This window comes from Macrobrachium nipponense, chromosome 23 (genome assembly GCF_015104395.2).
Source record: "Macrobrachium nipponense isolate FS-2020 chromosome 23, ASM1510439v2, whole genome shotgun sequence".
NCBI classification, from domain to species: Eukaryota; Metazoa; Arthropoda; class Malacostraca; order Decapoda; family Palaemonidae; genus Macrobrachium; species Macrobrachium nipponense.
In genome coordinates, this window is record NC_061090.1 from 70,826,822 (window position 1) to 70,844,321 (window position 17,500).

Below are 17,500 nucleotides of genomic sequence, written 5' to 3' on the forward strand. Positions count from 1 at the left end.
TTTATTTTTAATTTAGGCACGATAAAACCAATATGACCTAAGAGATTAATTAGCAACTGTCCTGTGAAGTTTTTTTCCTTTCTTTTAGCTTTTCCAGCGTTCCAGGGTAACCCAACTTAGAATATGAGATCACATAAGATAAAAAATTTTTATACAATTTAATTTAGACACGATACAACCAATACGATCGAAGAGATTCATTTTCAACTGTCCTGCACTATTTTTTCCAGCCTTCCTGGGTAACCCAACTTAGCCTATGAGATCACATATAGGATAAACAAAAAAACATAATAAATGAAATATAATTTAATTTAGACGCGATAAAACCATTATGATATAAGATTCATTTATGCAAAAGCGCCCACACATTTATTTCATTTATTACTATTATCTTCATTTATTTACTTATTTATTTTAGCTTTTCCAGTCTTCTTGAGGCCCACCCGGCATAGCATTATATTCTTACCGCCATATTGTAAGTTTAATTACGAGTCACGGAATTTATTTTTGAATACTGATGTGATGGAGCAAAAGCACCAATGTCTCAAGGCTGCCATGATAATTTAGGGTTAAGAATAGTGTCAAAACGTGTGTGTGTGTGTGTGGTTGACACGATTGTTTTACGAAGATTATGGCTCTCATTAAAACATTCATCATTCCTTGAAAGCGGCCATGATAGTTGAGGGTTAAGACTAGTGTCAAAACGTTGTGTGTGTGTATTTGTGTTTGTGTATATGTGTGTGTGCGTGCGTGACATGATCATACGTAAAAATATTCGTTTAAAAGCCTTTCAAAGGTAATAGACCAGAGTGTCTTGGTTAGCTGGCCATGCAAAGGGAATGGATGAGTGCAGGTTTCTTAAAATAGTTCATAAAACTGCAACGTCGTCTCAATGGTGCCAAGACATGAACATCCAATAATAAACCTGGAATCTACGACTGGAATCGAATATTTGCAGATACCCACGCCGTATTTTGCTTAAATTAGTTATTTATGCAAGTTACAAAATTGGAGATTGAGCCCATGAATTTTCACAAAACAGATTTATAGCTAAAAATATAATATCGAAATAATTGCTCCATTTTTAGATTTCTGTCCGCCCTCTGGTTTTAAAACCTTCCGAGGCTAGACGACTGCAAGGTGGTATGTTGATAATCCACCCTACAATCATAAAACCTACAAAATTGCAGCCCTATAACCTCAGTAGTTTTTAGTTTATTAAAGGTTAAACTTAGCCATGATTGTGCGTCTGGCACCGCAACAAACACAGGCCACCAAGGCCGGTTGAGAGTTTTATCGGCCGTGGCTGACAGTTTCATACAGCATTATACGTTGGACAGACAGAAAACTCAATTGAGCCGAAGAAACTTCGGCGCTTTTTCTTTTTCTTTATTAATTTATTTATTCATTTTTATTTAATGTTAATTTTTCATTTTTATTTATTTTTCATTTTTGTACAACGTCGCAGCCAAACAACATAATTTTCCAACCTTGATTTGTGCGAGATGGTTTTGCAAGACTCCCGTATTTTGAGTTCGAATTTAGAAAACGTGCTGGGGCCGGGGGGGGGGGGGGGGGGGGGGGGGGGGGGGGGGGGGTGGGGGGGGGGGGGGGGGGGGGGGGGGGGGGGGGGGGGGGGGGGTGTTTGGCAAAGCGGAAATGCTCTTGAATATTTCAGGGAGAGGCCTATTTCTCAAGCCCAAGGAGACCTCAGATCACTTTCTAGTGGGCGAAACGAACGAAACCTTTGCGAAGCAGAAATCTACTTAACGAAGTTCAGCTCAACTTAACTGACGTTAGACAACACTATAAACAAGCAAGGTTGCTCACTCATTCCTCCACCCCCCACCCTCCACTTACAAAAACACCTCCCCCCTCCCCCGTGGATGAAGGTTACCTCGGAGAATAGTCTAAAACCCTGGTTTCATCCTCTCCAAATAAGATGCTACAGCCGAGCCAAATCGCCGCTTATATCGTAAACGTCCTCTCGTGTGGATTAAGAACAGCCTCTCCAAGTACCTCGCGAGGCGAGGTAATGGGAGGGCGTTATGGGATCCAGTGCCTTCATTCGGGAGAGAAATCGTTCTTTTATCACCCTTCGTTTTTTTTTTCCTTTTTTTTTTTTTTTTTTAATCGGCGGTAAGAGTTCTTAGGTTCTGGAAAGACTGGTTGGAATCTGGTGCACGTTTCTTCATTTCCTTACCTGCTGTGTGTGTGTGTGTGTTTGTATGTCTGAGAGAGAGAGAGAGAGAGAGAGAGAGAGAGAGAGAGAGAGAGAGAGAGAAATGGTGGGCGGGAGTGTTATCAGACTAAAGAAATGCCATACACGTATCCTCATTTCCTAATTTGGTGTGTGTGTGTTTGTAAGAGAGAGAGAGAGAGAGAGAGAGAGAGAGAGAGAGAGAGGTAAAAGTTATGTAGGTGTCAGACTAGAGAAAGGAAGGCTCAAAACTAGATTTATTCATTTCCTTTAACATGTTATCTACTGCATGGCTTACCACGTTATCTACTGCGTGGTTTATATAAAAAAATATATATATTTTAGTTGTCGAACAAATTCTGCATCTTCAAGTATTTTCGAGTTGCGGTTTTGATAATTTCAAGGAAATGTAGCTTTTCAGTTCGAATATGCAGCTGCTTGATGTTATTAATAAACAAATCCTCATGGAGAAACAAATCCACAGCTATGTAAACGTACATTTATTTAAATTTAGAACTGTAAGGATAGCTTTCGGGGGAACAGAACAGATTCCCGAAATCTATCCTTAAAGTTTTAAATTTATATATATGTACATTTACATAACTGGATTTGTTTCTCCATTGCTGTTATTCCAAGCATTTTTGTTTTCCTTCTTCTGCTGCAGTTTTAACCTCTAAGTTCAAGACGACGCTGATTCTATACTTATCTAAACATAAGCCCAAGAGTAATATTATCTTGCCTAGATGCATTCTTGTCTCTTGATAACGTGCAATTTTGTTAACATATGAATGCATACAGTTTTGAATATACAGACAGATTGGTCCAGGCTATTGCGCTGGCAGGGATTAAAATTTTTGGCATGAGCAATAAAGCATCATAGTTTTGAGTAATGCTTTCTACTCCAAATTTACTTTCTACTTCAAATTTACTTTGCCAAAGCGTTCACCCAAGAGCAATAGCAGAGAAGTGCATCTCTCTCCTCTGCTGACCGTTGAGCTAAATTTCCGCAATACTCCCAAAAGGACTAAATCCGTTAAGCCACGGACTTCGATTCCCCTCGCAAGCGACTTCGCCTTCGATTTCATCTTCTGTTATTTTCTTTCAGAAAATGTGGTTCCTTCACGTGTGGCCGTCGCTCCAGCAGGAAATGCGTACCCAGGAGGTGCTGGCGGCAGTTCTTCAGCCAATACTTCAGCTGATCTCTGAAATCACGACGGACGAATACGAAAATATCATTCTTCCGCATTTCAGGTGAGGATTCGGACGCTGTGTTTACAGGGGATTGTTCGCTGCCGCTGAATGGCAAGACACTTGTGAACTTAGAGTCTCTCTCTCTCTCTCTCTCTCTCTCTCTCTCTCTCTCTCTCTCTCTCTAACACCAGGACGTCAGTTTCTATACTGAAATTCTAAGATATTGAACTAGATCGCAATTTCTCTCTCTCTCTCTCTCTCTCTCTCTCTCTCACTCATGCACATATAGACATACACAAAACATGAAGTGGGAAATCACCAAGTAATATTTTGATTCGATCATATGATCCTTTGACATTCCTTTTAGTAAAAAAAAAAAAAGATAACAATAACGATGCTCTCTTTTCCACCTGAACAAAATCTACGTGCTTCTGTTGATTATAAATCTTCAGAGATAATCACTTAAAACATAATGATGTAAAAGATAAAATCGTACCGCCACCCCCGCCAAAAAAAAAAAAAAAAAAAAAAAAAAAAAAAATATGACGCAGCCATCCAAAATATTCCCGTTTCCTCTCTTGGAAATAATTCCGATTTTCATGTTCCAGAACCGTCTTCAACATGAACAAGTCCATCCAAGCGTCGGTCACGTTCCTGGAAAACATACACATCGTGTTGGAGAAGACTCCTTCGGAAGATATAGCCACGGATATCCTGCCCATCATCTACTCGGGACTGGAGTCCACGACGGTCCAAGTGCAGGTATGTGTCCTATAGTAGATGAGTTGGTCGTTTAGTGAAACGTTGACAGATATGTGAGTTCTGTATGTATATTATATATATATATATATATATATATATATATATATATATTATACACACACACAGATTCAAAGTCTTGATACGAGATAGAATCGGTGACCGATGCCATTAACTTCAGTAGAAATTGCATAAGAGGGAAAATGAGCCCAAATACCTTATATATATATATATATATATATATATATATGATATATGTGTGTGTGTGTGTGTGTGTTTGTGTGGTGTGTGTATATATATATATATATATGTATTATATACATATATATAGATATATATAGATATATAGTATTATATATATATATATGATGTATTTGTGTGTAAGAAATCGACTTTACAAATTCCTCTCACTGTCATATATGATTATGCTTATGAACCCATCCTTGAAGACATGTATAATGCAATTAGCGCAAATTACAGCAATTCGTTACACGGAGCTCATTATATGAAACTCATTATAAAATAGGCCATCATGGAATGTCCATTATGAGAAATGTCATTATGGAAAATGCCATTATTTTGGGAGCAAGTGCATCAAACTCTGCATTCCACAGCTGAATGACCGAGGCAACGCGTTCCATAATTACGCAGCTCTATGGATTTTATTCAAATTTACGGTACACGCGTTTTGACTAACAGTGCTCTCGTAATATAAACTCGCCAGTTCTGTTTAGCTTTTCTGGTCCCCGTTTTCTTTTCTCATTTGCCTGTATTCTTTGTTTACCGACATGACTCATGTTTTCAAGTGTTATAATAACACCTCCGTGATTATAAAGCTGTAATTCCACTCACCTTTATCGTTGTATTTTTTTTTATTGATTCATAAATTACATCTTTCTCCAGTTCCTCCTCCCTCGTTTACTCCTGGAAATTATTTCCTCTGTTTCGGTTCATTGCTTTTATAGATCTCTGTTCACATCGACAATCATGTATCCTTATATTTTATTCTAATATTAAATCCTGGAATATTCGTCTTTTTTTATTCATAAATTACATCTTTCCCCAGTTCCTCCTTTCTTGTTTACTCATGGAAATTATTCTATCTGTTTCGGTTCATTGCTTTTATAGATCTCTTTTCACATCGACAATCATGTATCCTTATATTTTATTCTAATATTAAATCCTGGAGTGCATCTTCGGTTCCTCACTAGATGGCACCTATTCCCCAGCTTATTCAGGTTTCAAATTTCTTTGAATCTTCTGCTAACATCTACAATAATATTCCATTACATTTTTCCCCTCTAACTATTCAGTCCTAGATTGCTTCTTCTGTTCCTCGCTAGATGGAACTTTCTCTTCAAATTATTCAGATATCAAATTTCTCTCTCAATCTTTCGTCGTAGGGGCTAGTGCCGTCAGTACACCGTATAACGTAAAGGTTCTTTGCATCGTCCCATCAGTCCCTAGCTCCAGCCCCTTTCATTCCCCATACTGTACCTGCATTCATATTCTTTCTTCCATCTTACTTTCCACCTTCTCCTAACGATTGTTTCATAGTGCAACTACTTTGAGGTCTCCCTCCTGTTACACCTTTCACACCTTTTGACTGCCAGTTTCCGTTTCAGCGCTGAATGCACCCCATAGGTCCCAGCGCTTGGACTTTCGCCTAATTCGGTATTCTGCCTGCCTTTTTCAGTCTTTCGCGCCAAATATTTCGTATTTCTACGCATCGATTGAGACGACATATCCTCCACTTTCTGTTCCACATTTCTGTACTCGGTTGTTCGTATTCTTTGTTTACCAACGTTACTCATTTTTTTTTTAAGTTTTCGGGATTATAGAACTGCAAGTTTTCTCACCAGGTGGCAGCAATCGTCGCGGCGTCGAACGCGGCGGAATACTTAGACGCGGACGCCATCAAGAAGACCGTCTTGCCCCGGACGAAGGACATCTACGAGAAGAACCCGACGGACATAGCCCTGTGTCTGACGGTCCTAGGGTGCATAGAGAGAATCCTGGACAAGCTGGAACGCTCGGCGATCATCGACGACGTCCTGCCCATCCTCAGCGACGTCAAACTCCAGGATGCCGACGTCACCGTGAAGGTTGTAAGTACGTAACGATCCTGCTTTTTCCGTTTCTTCGTGTCGTAAGATTAATTTGGTTAGAGGCGTTCTTGAGTGAGTGTTGTACAGGGAGGGTTAACAATTGCTTGTAAAAAGACAGCTTGTCTTTAGGACATGTCCCTTGTTGTGTTTTGACAGTGATGCCAGAAAGCTAGGCTTAAGGATTATGGGATAAATAGGTTCTTTCAATAATGCCAGAAAATTTAGACTTCGATTGAACAGTCATAGGCTTTCTTGAGTGTTGTACAATAATAGTTAAGAATTGCTTGTAAAAAGACGGCCTGTCTTTAGGGCATGTCTTGACATTGCTGCCAGAAAGCCAGGTTTATTAAGGGTATTCGGATAAATGGGTCTTCTAATGTTACCAACTAATTTTTTTTTTATTGTAGGGTAAATGAGTTCACCTGATAACCATCTCTCTCTCTCTCTTCTCTCTCTCTCTCTCTCTCTCTCTCTCTCTCTCTCTCTCTCTCAGAAATGATATAGGTCATTTGGAATTTCATAAGGAAAACAATACTTTTTTGATGTATCTAAAAATATTTTTTTTAATACCTCCCACCCCCTCTCTCTCTCTCTCTCTCTCTCTCTCTCTCTCTCTCTCTCTCTCTCTCTCTCTCTCTCTCTCTCTCTCAGTAATAATATAGACCATTTGGAATTTTATATAATGAAAAACAATACTTTTTTATATAGCTAAAAATATTATTGATTCTCTCCCTCTATCTCTCTCTCTCTCTCTCTCTCTCTCTCAAAAATAATATAGATCATTTGGAATTTTATGAGGAAAACAATACTTTTTTGTATTTTTTTGATGTATCTAAAATTATTATTGTTAATGTACTCTCTCTCTCTCTCTCTCTCTCTCTCTCTCTCTCTCTCTCTCTCTCTCTCTGACACACACACACACACACGCACACACTTTCACACATACACAGACACCGAAATACTATAGGTCATTTGGAATTTTCTAAGGAAAACAACACTATTTTCATGTATCTAAAAATATTATTGTTAATATACTCTCTCTCTCTCTCTCTCTCTCTCTCTCTCTCTCTCTCTCTCTCTCTCTCTCTCTCTCTCCTTTATAACCACTCTCGCTCTCCGTACCCTTCTAAGAAGCTCTGTCCAGTCCTTGGAATAGACGGTGGATGGGCCAATTTCCTGAATTCATGAGTCAAGTGCTACCCTGGAGTGACCCATTAGTCGTCCGTCCAAATTGGGGGACGTCGAATCCAGAGAGAACCTTAGATGACCTGGATGCTGAGGGCTGGAAGAAGGCCCAAGTGATGCGCTTCTCTGGAGTGCCTTGCAGAGAGAGAGAGAGAGAGAGATCACTTCTACGCTCGTTTTACTCCTTAAAGCGAAAGCGTTGGGTTTTCTGAAGATGACTATTTCCTCCTTTTTTTTCTTTCTACTTTAAAATTCGTGGCTCCCTCCATTAAGTTGGGTGAAAGGTCAAAAGAGACTCTCTTCTGCCTTCCTATTGTCTGTTTGCCAGAATGGAATGTGGTGGATACGTCGGTTATGAGTTGGAGAAGATATAATCGTAAGTTATTTGAAAGAATATCCACGTGTTTTTCTGGGTCTTGAATAGAGAGCGATGTTCACGAAAACTAACAGCATTAAATGTCCTTAAATGAATTGAGGCAGCTTTAAAGGAGTAACCAGCTATTTCACAGATATTAGAGTGCTGTCCAAGAGAATGAGGCTACAGTAACCCTCTGCCGTCGTCTGAGATTTTCTCAAAATATACTTCTTATCTACTTTTTTTTAATATCCGAACAGCAGGTGGCAACAGTCACATTAATGAATGCAAATATTAAATACTAACGACTTCCAGTCGTGCTACTAACGTTGACTGCACACCTTTTGCTTACTGACCATTTTATAGTGTCGGGGGCTTGAGGGAGCATTTCCTCTACGGGTGCCGGTATGAGGAAGGTAATTACCTTCTTTCCAGGGTTCACAGATAGTGAAATGCTCTACGCGAATCAAGTGGTATTTTGAGGTCTACGAGGAAAGCTTTTTATTTTTTTTTTATTTCACATTTCATATTTGCATATGTAAAGATGCAAGGCCTGGAAATATGGACTTGATGATTGGTTGACAAAATAATATTAAATCAGAATGAATGGTTGACAAAATTATATTAAATATGAATAAATGTTTCACTAAATAATATTAAATCTGAATAAATGTTTCACTAAATAATATTAAATCTGAATAAATGTTTCACTAAATAATATTAAATCTGAATAAATGTTTCACTAAATAATATTAAATCAGAATGAATGGTTCACAAAATAATATTAAATCAGACTAAATGGTTCACAAAATAATATTAAATCAGACTAAATGGTTCACAAAATAATATTAAATCAGACTAAATGGTTCACAAAATAATATTAAATCAGAATGAATGGTTCACAAAATAATATTAAATCAGACTAAATGGTTCACAAAATAATATTCAATCAGACTAAATGGTTCACAAAATAATATCAAATCAGACTATATGGTTCACAAAATAATATTAAATCAGAATGACTAGTTCACAAAATAATATTAAATCTGAATAAATATTTCACTAAATAATGTTAAATCTGAATAAATGGTTCAGAAAATAATATTAAATCAGAATGACTGGTTCACAAAATAATATTAAATCAGACTAAATGGTTCACAAAATAATATTAAATCAGAATTGTCCTCTTCACAGCTGTTACAACACCAATCTAGATGATAATCAAGTACTGAAAAGATATGCTCAGTTATCTACTTATGATTAGTATAACTTCTAATTTGCTGAGACTAAATTTGTATTAGCAAATTTATTTTTGCAACAGAAATCACAAATTGCAAAAAAAAAAAAAAAAAAAAAAAAAAAAAAAAAAAAAAAAAAAAAAATTCAAATAGATATTTTAAAAGAATTTTTCAATCAATATTTGTCTGAATTAAGTTTGTACCAGCAAATTAAGGATGGAACATTACTGATTAGATATTATTGATTTTGTCTAAGTATTGTTTATCGTGACCAGGTACTCATAATATAAAACACCTGTGAGGTTCAGTTTCTGAAGTGCGATAAGCAGAGGTTGGTATTAATCGTTTTCAACCCTCTTGATATTGGTGTGTTATAACAAGGATTTACATAATGTCAATAAACGAGTAAGCTGATAAAAAGAGCTACGTGTTCCAAATGTACCGATTAGCTACCATGGTGGAGATGGGTTAATGCCGAAGATAAGTATAATTTCCGTACTCTCGATAGGTGATAAGTACGGCAGAATCGGCGTTAACTTATACCTCTCTTAATGGTTAAGCGGCCAGACCGTCGACTGGGGTCGTTGGGAGGTAATGTGCTGAGGGATCGAGACCCAGCAGTACAGTCGTAATTCTCCTTTGGTGATAATAACTCCCCGTCGGTGATGTTCCCGAAGCAGCGTGAATTGATGTTTGTAGCTCAGTGATTATATATGAATAAATCAAGGTGATGTGATAAAAAAAAATCATATATATCAAATATAAAAGGCCCATTAAAACCCTCTGGTTTAAATCTTTAAACCAGTGTTTTAATGGGCCTTTTATACTTAAGACGTATCCTGTTTTAACAGAAGGATTTATCTATAACTATTATCTAATATATATATATATATATAGATATATATATATATATATATTATATGATTAATTATATATTATTATATATATATATCTATATATATATTATATAATTATATATATATATATATATATATTATATATAAAACTATATGATATAATATATATATATCATATATATATATATCAAATATATTATATAGTATATATATATATACTATATATATCTATCTATTATATATTTATATATATATATATATATATATATAATATATATATATATCTATATATATATATATATATATATATATATATATCTATATATATATATATATATATATATATACTATATATATATATAGAGAGAGAGAGAGAGAGAGGAGATGAGAGAGAGAGAGAGAATCAATAATATTTTTAGCTATTAAAAAAGTATTGTTTTTCATTATATAAAATTCCAAATGGTCTATATTATTACTGAGAGAGAGAGAGAGAGAGAGAGAGAGAGAGAGAGGGAGCTAGAGAGAGAGAGAGAGAGAGAGAGAGGGTATATTAACAAAAATATTTTTAGATACATCAAAAAAGTATTGTTCTCCTTATGAAATTCCAAATGACCTATATCATTTCTGAGAGAGAGAGAGAGAGAGAGAGAGAGAGTTATGTAATACTGATACCCATATCACTGCAACCTCACCCCTACTCACATAGTGAATTGGATATTAATTGATATTTGTAGCTTCATGTTTGTGTCTAAGATATGGCATGGTGATATGATAAAAAATTCACTTACATATATATATATATATATCGATATATTATATATGATATATATATATATATATATATATATATATATATATATCTATATATATATATATTCTAGATATATATATATCTATATATATCTAGATATATATATATAGATATTCTATATATATATATATACTATATATATATATAGATATATAGATATATATATATAGTATAGTATATCTAGATATATATATAAAACTAGTAATACAGGATATATGATAGATAGATATAGATATTAATATAATAGAGATAGGATAGCGATGAGAAGATTATATAAGAGAGATGAGCCTAGATAATATAGTATAGATAGTAGAGATATATAGATAGAGATAGAATCTAATATATATATATCATATAGAATACATAGATATATAGAGATATATAGTATATAATAGAGCCTATATATTATATATATAGAGATATATATATATTATAAGATATATTATATACAAATTAAATATATATATATATATATGATATATATATATAATATATAAGAAAATATATTTATATTATAATATATATATTATATTATTATCATATATTATATATTATATATTTATATATATATATGATATATATAATTCTATATATAATATAATATATAATAGATATAATATATATATATATATATATATATAGATATATGTATCTATATAAATATATATATATATATATATATATATATATATATATATATTATATGTATATATATCTATATATATATATAGATATATATATCTATATAGATATATAGATATATATCTATAATAGATAATATATATATATATATATATATATATATATATTATATCTATATATATATATATCAATAATATATATAGATATATATATATATATATATATATATATATATATATATATATATATATATATGTAGTGAATTTTTATCATATCACCATGCCATATCTTAGACACAAACATGAAGCTACAAATATCAATTAATATCCAATTCACTATGTGAGTAGGGGTGAGGTTGCAGTGATATGGGTATCAGTATTACATAACTCTCTTTTGCACTGCAATATAAGATAAGGCACGTAGGTAGGGCTTATCTATTCTAAAAGTTACTGACAAACATTATCGCGCATAACTGTTGTACACAGCGAAAGACATATTTCTTATCAGAGACTGGTCATTTAATTCTAATCTGAATGGTTATGTCATGCTTTCTCTCACCAACAGAGTTGAGTTTTACATTACGTCTCAGGGGAATGAGTTGACGCGATAAAAATATTACCAATGCATATTTGTCCATAGCATTCGACACTAAACAAAAGAGAAGCAAGCTAAAATACTTGTGCCATAACAATTCAAAGAAACATTTATTTTTTTTTCGTAACTTTGTCACTTTATTTCCTTTCAAAAATCAAAATATCAGTTCCTAAGGTGAAAACTTATATTGAAAAATATTTCTATTTATTTCTTTATTTGACTTTAGCCCCGACTTAATTCTATCTATTTCATTATCACTTTTCATTTGGCATATATCACTGAAACTGTCCTGAAGCGATTACTTAAAGTGGAAATGCTCCCTTGTGCCCAAAATTTGTCCATAGATACATAGGTACCTACGGGTTAACTTTACCTCATCCCCTCCAGATGTCTACAGTTTAAATGCCCCTGTTCCCCTACAGATATCTACAGGTTAAATGCCCCTGTTCCCCTCCAGATATCTACAGGTTAAATGCCCCTGTTCCCCTACAGATAACTACAGGTTAAATGCCCTTGTTCCCCTACAGAAATAACCCCTAAAGGTTAAATGCCCAAATGTCTCCCCAACAAAGATTAATCTACAGGTTAAATGCCCCTGTTCCCCTACAGATAACTACAGGTTAAATGCCCCTGTTCCCCTACAGATAACTACAGGTTAAATGCCCCTGTTCCCCTACAGATAACTACAGGTTAAATGCCCCTGTTCCCCTACAGATATCTACAGGTTAAATGCCCCTGTTCCCCTACAGATATCTACTGGTTAAATGCCCCTGTTTCCCCTACAGACCCTGTTCTACAGATTCAAATGCCCCTATTCCCTCTACAGATAATACAGGTTAAATGCCCCTGTTCCCCTACAGATATCTACAGGTTAAATGCCCCTGTTCCCCTACAGATAACTACAGGTTAAATGCCCCTGTTCCCCTACAGATATCTACAGGTTAAATGCCCTGTTTCCCACTACAGATATCCCCCTACTGTTAAATGACCCTGTCCCCTTACAGACATCTTACCATGGTTAATTGAAACCCTGTTCCCCTACAGATATCTACCAGTTAAATGACCCTGTTCCCCTATAGATATCTACAGGTTAAATAGCCCCTGTTTCACCCTACAGATAAAACTACAGGGTTAAATGCCCTGTTCCCCTACAGAATAATCTACTGGTTTAAAATGCCCCTGTTCCCCTACAGAATAATCTACTGGTTAAATGCCCCTTCCACCCCTACAGACAGCTTACAGGGATTAAATGCCCCTGTTCCCCTACAGATATCTACTGGTTAAATGCCCCTGTTCCCCTACAGATATCTACTGGTTAAATGCCCCTGTTCCCCTACAGATATCTACTGGTTAAATGCCCCTGTTCCCCTACAGATATCTACTGGTTAAATGCCCCTGTTCCCCTACAAATATCTGCTGGTTAAATTGCCCCGGTTTCCCCTTACAGATAATATACTGGTTAATGCCCCCTGTTCCCCATACAAATATCTTACTGGGTTAAATTCGCCTGTTCCCCTGACCAGATTATCTACTGGTTAAATGCCCCTGTTTACACCCCTCCCCGGAGAAACTATCAGGTTTAAAATGCACCCCTGTTTCCCCTAACAGATATCTACTGGTTAAAATGCCCTTGTTTCCCCTACAGATATCTACTGGTTACATGCCCCCTGTTCCCCTACGATGATTCTAACTGGTTTTTTAAATGCCCCTGTTCCCCTAACAGAGATTCTACTGGTTTAGAAATGCCCACCCCTGGTTCCCCTACCAAATATCTACTGGTTAAATGCCCCTGTTTTTTCCCCTATACAGAATATCTACTGGTTAGAATGCCCACCTGTTTCCACCTCCGAGAACTGCTGGTTAAATGCCCCTGTTCCCTACAGATAATCTAACAGGTTAAATTGCACCCCTGTTCCCCTACAGAATATCTAACTGGGTTTAAAATGGCCCCTGTTCCCCTCCAGATAACTACAGGTTAAATGCCCCTGTTCCCCTACAGATATCTACTGGTTAAATGCCCCTGTTCCCCTACAGATATCTACTGGTTAAATGCCCCTGTTCCCCTACAGATAACTACAGGTTAAATGCCCCTGTTCCCTTACAGATAACTACAGGTTAAATGCCCCTGTTCTCCTACAGATAACTACAGGTTAAATGCCCCTGTTCCCCTACATGAATAACTACAAGGTTAAATGGACCCTGTTCCCCTACAAAAGATAACTAAGGTTAAAAATTGTCCCCTGTTTTTCCCCTACAGATAACTACAGGTTTAATGCCGCCCTGTTTTCCCCCTACAGATTTAATCGGCAGGGTTTTTTTAAATGCCCCTGTTCCCCTACAGGATAAACTACAGGGTTAAATCGCCACCCCTGGTTCCCCTACAGATAACTACAGGTTAAATGCCCCTGTTCCCCTCCAGATATCTGCAGTTTAAATGCCCCTGTTCCCCTATAGATAACTACAGGTTAAATGCCCCTGTTCCCCTACAGATATCTACTGGTTAAATGCCCCTGTTCCCCTACAGATATATAACAGGTGGTTAAAAATGCCCCTGTTTCCATCTTACAGATATTCTACGGTTAAAAATGCCCCTGTTTCCCCTCACGAATATCTACCTGGGTTAAATGCCCGCCCCTGTTCCCCTACAGATAACTACAGGTTAAATGCCCCTGTTTCCCCTTTCCCCAGATACTATCAAACTACAGGTTAAATGCCCCTGTTTCCCCTACCAAGAAAACTACAGGTTTTAAATGCCCCTGCTTCCCCCTTCCCCCCAGATATCTGGCAGCTTTAAAATGCCCCCGTTTCTTCCCCTATAGATAACCTACAAAGGTTAAACTGCCCCTGTTTACCCCTACAGATATCTACTGGTTTAAATGCCCCGTGTTCCCTACAGACATTCTACAGGTTAAAATTGCCCCCTGTTCCTCTATAAGATATCTACGGTTTAAATGCCCCTGTTCCCCTACAGTATATTTACTGGTTAAATGCAACCCCTGTTCCCCTACCAGATAAATTACAGGTTTTAAATGCCCCCCTGTTTCCCCCTACAGATAACTAACAGGTTGAAATGCCCTTGTTCCCCTAACAGATAACATACAGGTTATTAAATGACCCTGTTTCCCCCCTTAACAGATAAACTACAGGTTTAAATGCCCCTGTTCCCCTACAGATAAACTACAGATCTTAAAATTGCCCACCTGTTCCCCTACAGATAAAACTACAGTTAAATTAAAGACCCCTGTTACACCCCTACAGATAAACTACAGGTTTAAAAATGCCCCTGTTCCACCCCTCCAGATATCTGCAGTTTAAATGCCCCTGTTCCCCTATAGATAACTACAGGTTAAATGCCCCTGTTCCCCTACAGATATCTACTGGTTAAATGCCCCTGTTCCCCTACAGATATCTACAGGTTAAATGCCCCTGTTTCCCTTCGACAGAAACTAAACTAAGGTTAAATTGCCCCTGGTTTACCGTCCCTCCAGGATATTCTGCAGTTTAAATGGCCCCCTGTTCCCCTATAGATAACTAGCAGGTTAAATGCCCTGTTCCCGCCCCTACAGATAAAACTACAAGGTTTAAATGCCCCCCCTGTTCCTTACAGATAACTACATGGTTAATAAACCGCCCACCTGTTCCCCTACAGATAAAACTACAGGTTAAATGCCCCTGTTCCCACCTACCAGATAACTACAGGTTTTTAAATGCGCCCCAGCTTCCCCTACAGATTACCAACTACTGGTTTAACAAATGGCCCCTGTTCCCCTACAGATATCTACTGGTTAAATGCCCCTGTTCCCCTACAGATAACTACAGGTTAAATGCCCCTGTTCCCCTACAGATAACTACAGGTTAAATGCCCCTGTTCCCCTACAGATAACTACAGGTTAAATGCCCCTGTTCCCCTACAGATAACTACAGGTTAAATGCCCCTGTTCCCCTACAGATAACTACAGGTTAAATGCCCCTGTTCCCCTCCAGATATCTGCAGTTTAAATGCCCCTGTTCCCCTATAGATAACTACAGGTTAAATGCCCCTGTTGCCCTAGCAGATATCTCAGTTTAAAATGCCCCTGTTTCCCCTATAGATAACTACAGGTTAATGGCCCCTGTTCCCCTTCCCAGATAATCTACTGGTTACTGCCCCGGTTATAACAATATCTACCGGTTTAAATGCCCCCTGTTTTCCCCTACAGATATCTACGGTTAAATCCCCCTGTTCCCCTCCATATCTCTGCAGGTTAAATGCCCCTGTTCCCCTACAGATAACTACTGGTTAAATACGCCTATACCCCTCCATATCTCTACAGGCTAATTGCACCTATCCCACCCATATCTACAGGTTAAATACATGTTTCTCTCCATATATCTACAGGTTAAATGTACCTGTTCCCCTCCAGATATCCGCAGGAAAATTTCACCTGTTCCACTCTAGATATCTGTAGATTAAGTGAACTTGTTCCCTAACAGATATCTATACAGGTTAATTGCTGCTGTTCCACACAAGATATCTACAGGTTAATTGCACCTGTCTTCCCCCAGATATCTACAGGTTAACTGCAGCTGTTCCCTTATAGGTTAATAGCTTTCTGTTCCCCCAGATGTTTACCGGGTTAAATGCACCTGTTCCCCTCAAGATATTTACATGTTAATTGAGCGTGTTCATCTATAAGTTGTTTCTGTTCCTCTGCAGATGTTTACAAGGTTAAATGCACCTGTTCCCCTCTAGATGTCTGCAGATTAATTGCAGCTGTTGCACACCAGATATCTACAGGTTAATTGTACCTGTTCCCCTATAGGTTAATTGCTTCTGTTCCCCTGCCAGATGTTTACAAGATTAAACGCATCTGTTTTTTTTTCCAGATATCTACATGTTAATTACAGCTGTTCCACACCAGATATCTACAGATTAATTGTACTTGTTCCCCTGTTGGTTAATTGATTCTGTTCCTCTCCAGATGTTTACAAGGTTAAATGCACCTATTCTCCTCTAGATATCTGCAGATTAATTCATTACAGCTGTTGCACATCAGATATCTACATGTTAATTGCAGCTGTTACACACCAGATGTTTACAGGATTAAATGCACCTGTTCTCTTCCAGATATCTACAGGTTAATGCTCGGGGTGAAGAAGTTCGGACTGAGCGTCAACCTCCTGGCAACGCGAATCCTGCCCTCCCTCCTCCCCCTCACCGTGAGTCCGACCCTCAACCTCCTCCAGTTCAGCTTCCTGCTGCAGACCATTCATGAAATGCTCGACCACATCGACAAGTGAGTGAAGGAGGGAGTGTTTTTTTGAGATTAAAATTGATTTTAAAATATAAGTTTTTTCATTCACAAAGGGTTAACAGGTTTGCGTGAAGCAGGAAGTCTTTTTGAGATTGGAGTAGGTTCTAGGATATCAGTTTTTTTCATTCACTAATGATCAACAGGTTTGCGTGTAGCAGAAAGTGTTTTTGAAATTGAAAATGGTTTTAAAAAATTAGTTTTATTCACTAACGATTAATAGGTTTTTGTGAAGCGGGTAAAGTTTTTGAGATTGAAATTGATTCTAA

At 36.9% G+C, this 17,500-nt stretch overlaps 1 protein-coding gene across 1 annotated transcript in view; it reads left to right on the plus strand.

The window, feature by feature from the left end:
- LOC135201592 (SCY1-like protein 2) overlaps positions 1–17,500 on the plus strand; it is a 598,006-nt gene that overhangs the window by 537,224 nt on the left and 43,282 nt on the right. The window contains exons 9-12 of the mRNA XM_064230627.1: positions 3,306–3,451; positions 4,000–4,153; positions 6,013–6,262; positions 17,048–17,216. Coding sequence (XP_064086697.1) covers positions 3,306–3,451; positions 4,000–4,153; positions 6,013–6,262; positions 17,048–17,216 — 719 coding nt within the window. The remainder of the gene's footprint in view (positions 1–3,305; positions 3,452–3,999; positions 4,154–6,012; positions 6,263–17,047; positions 17,217–17,500) is intronic.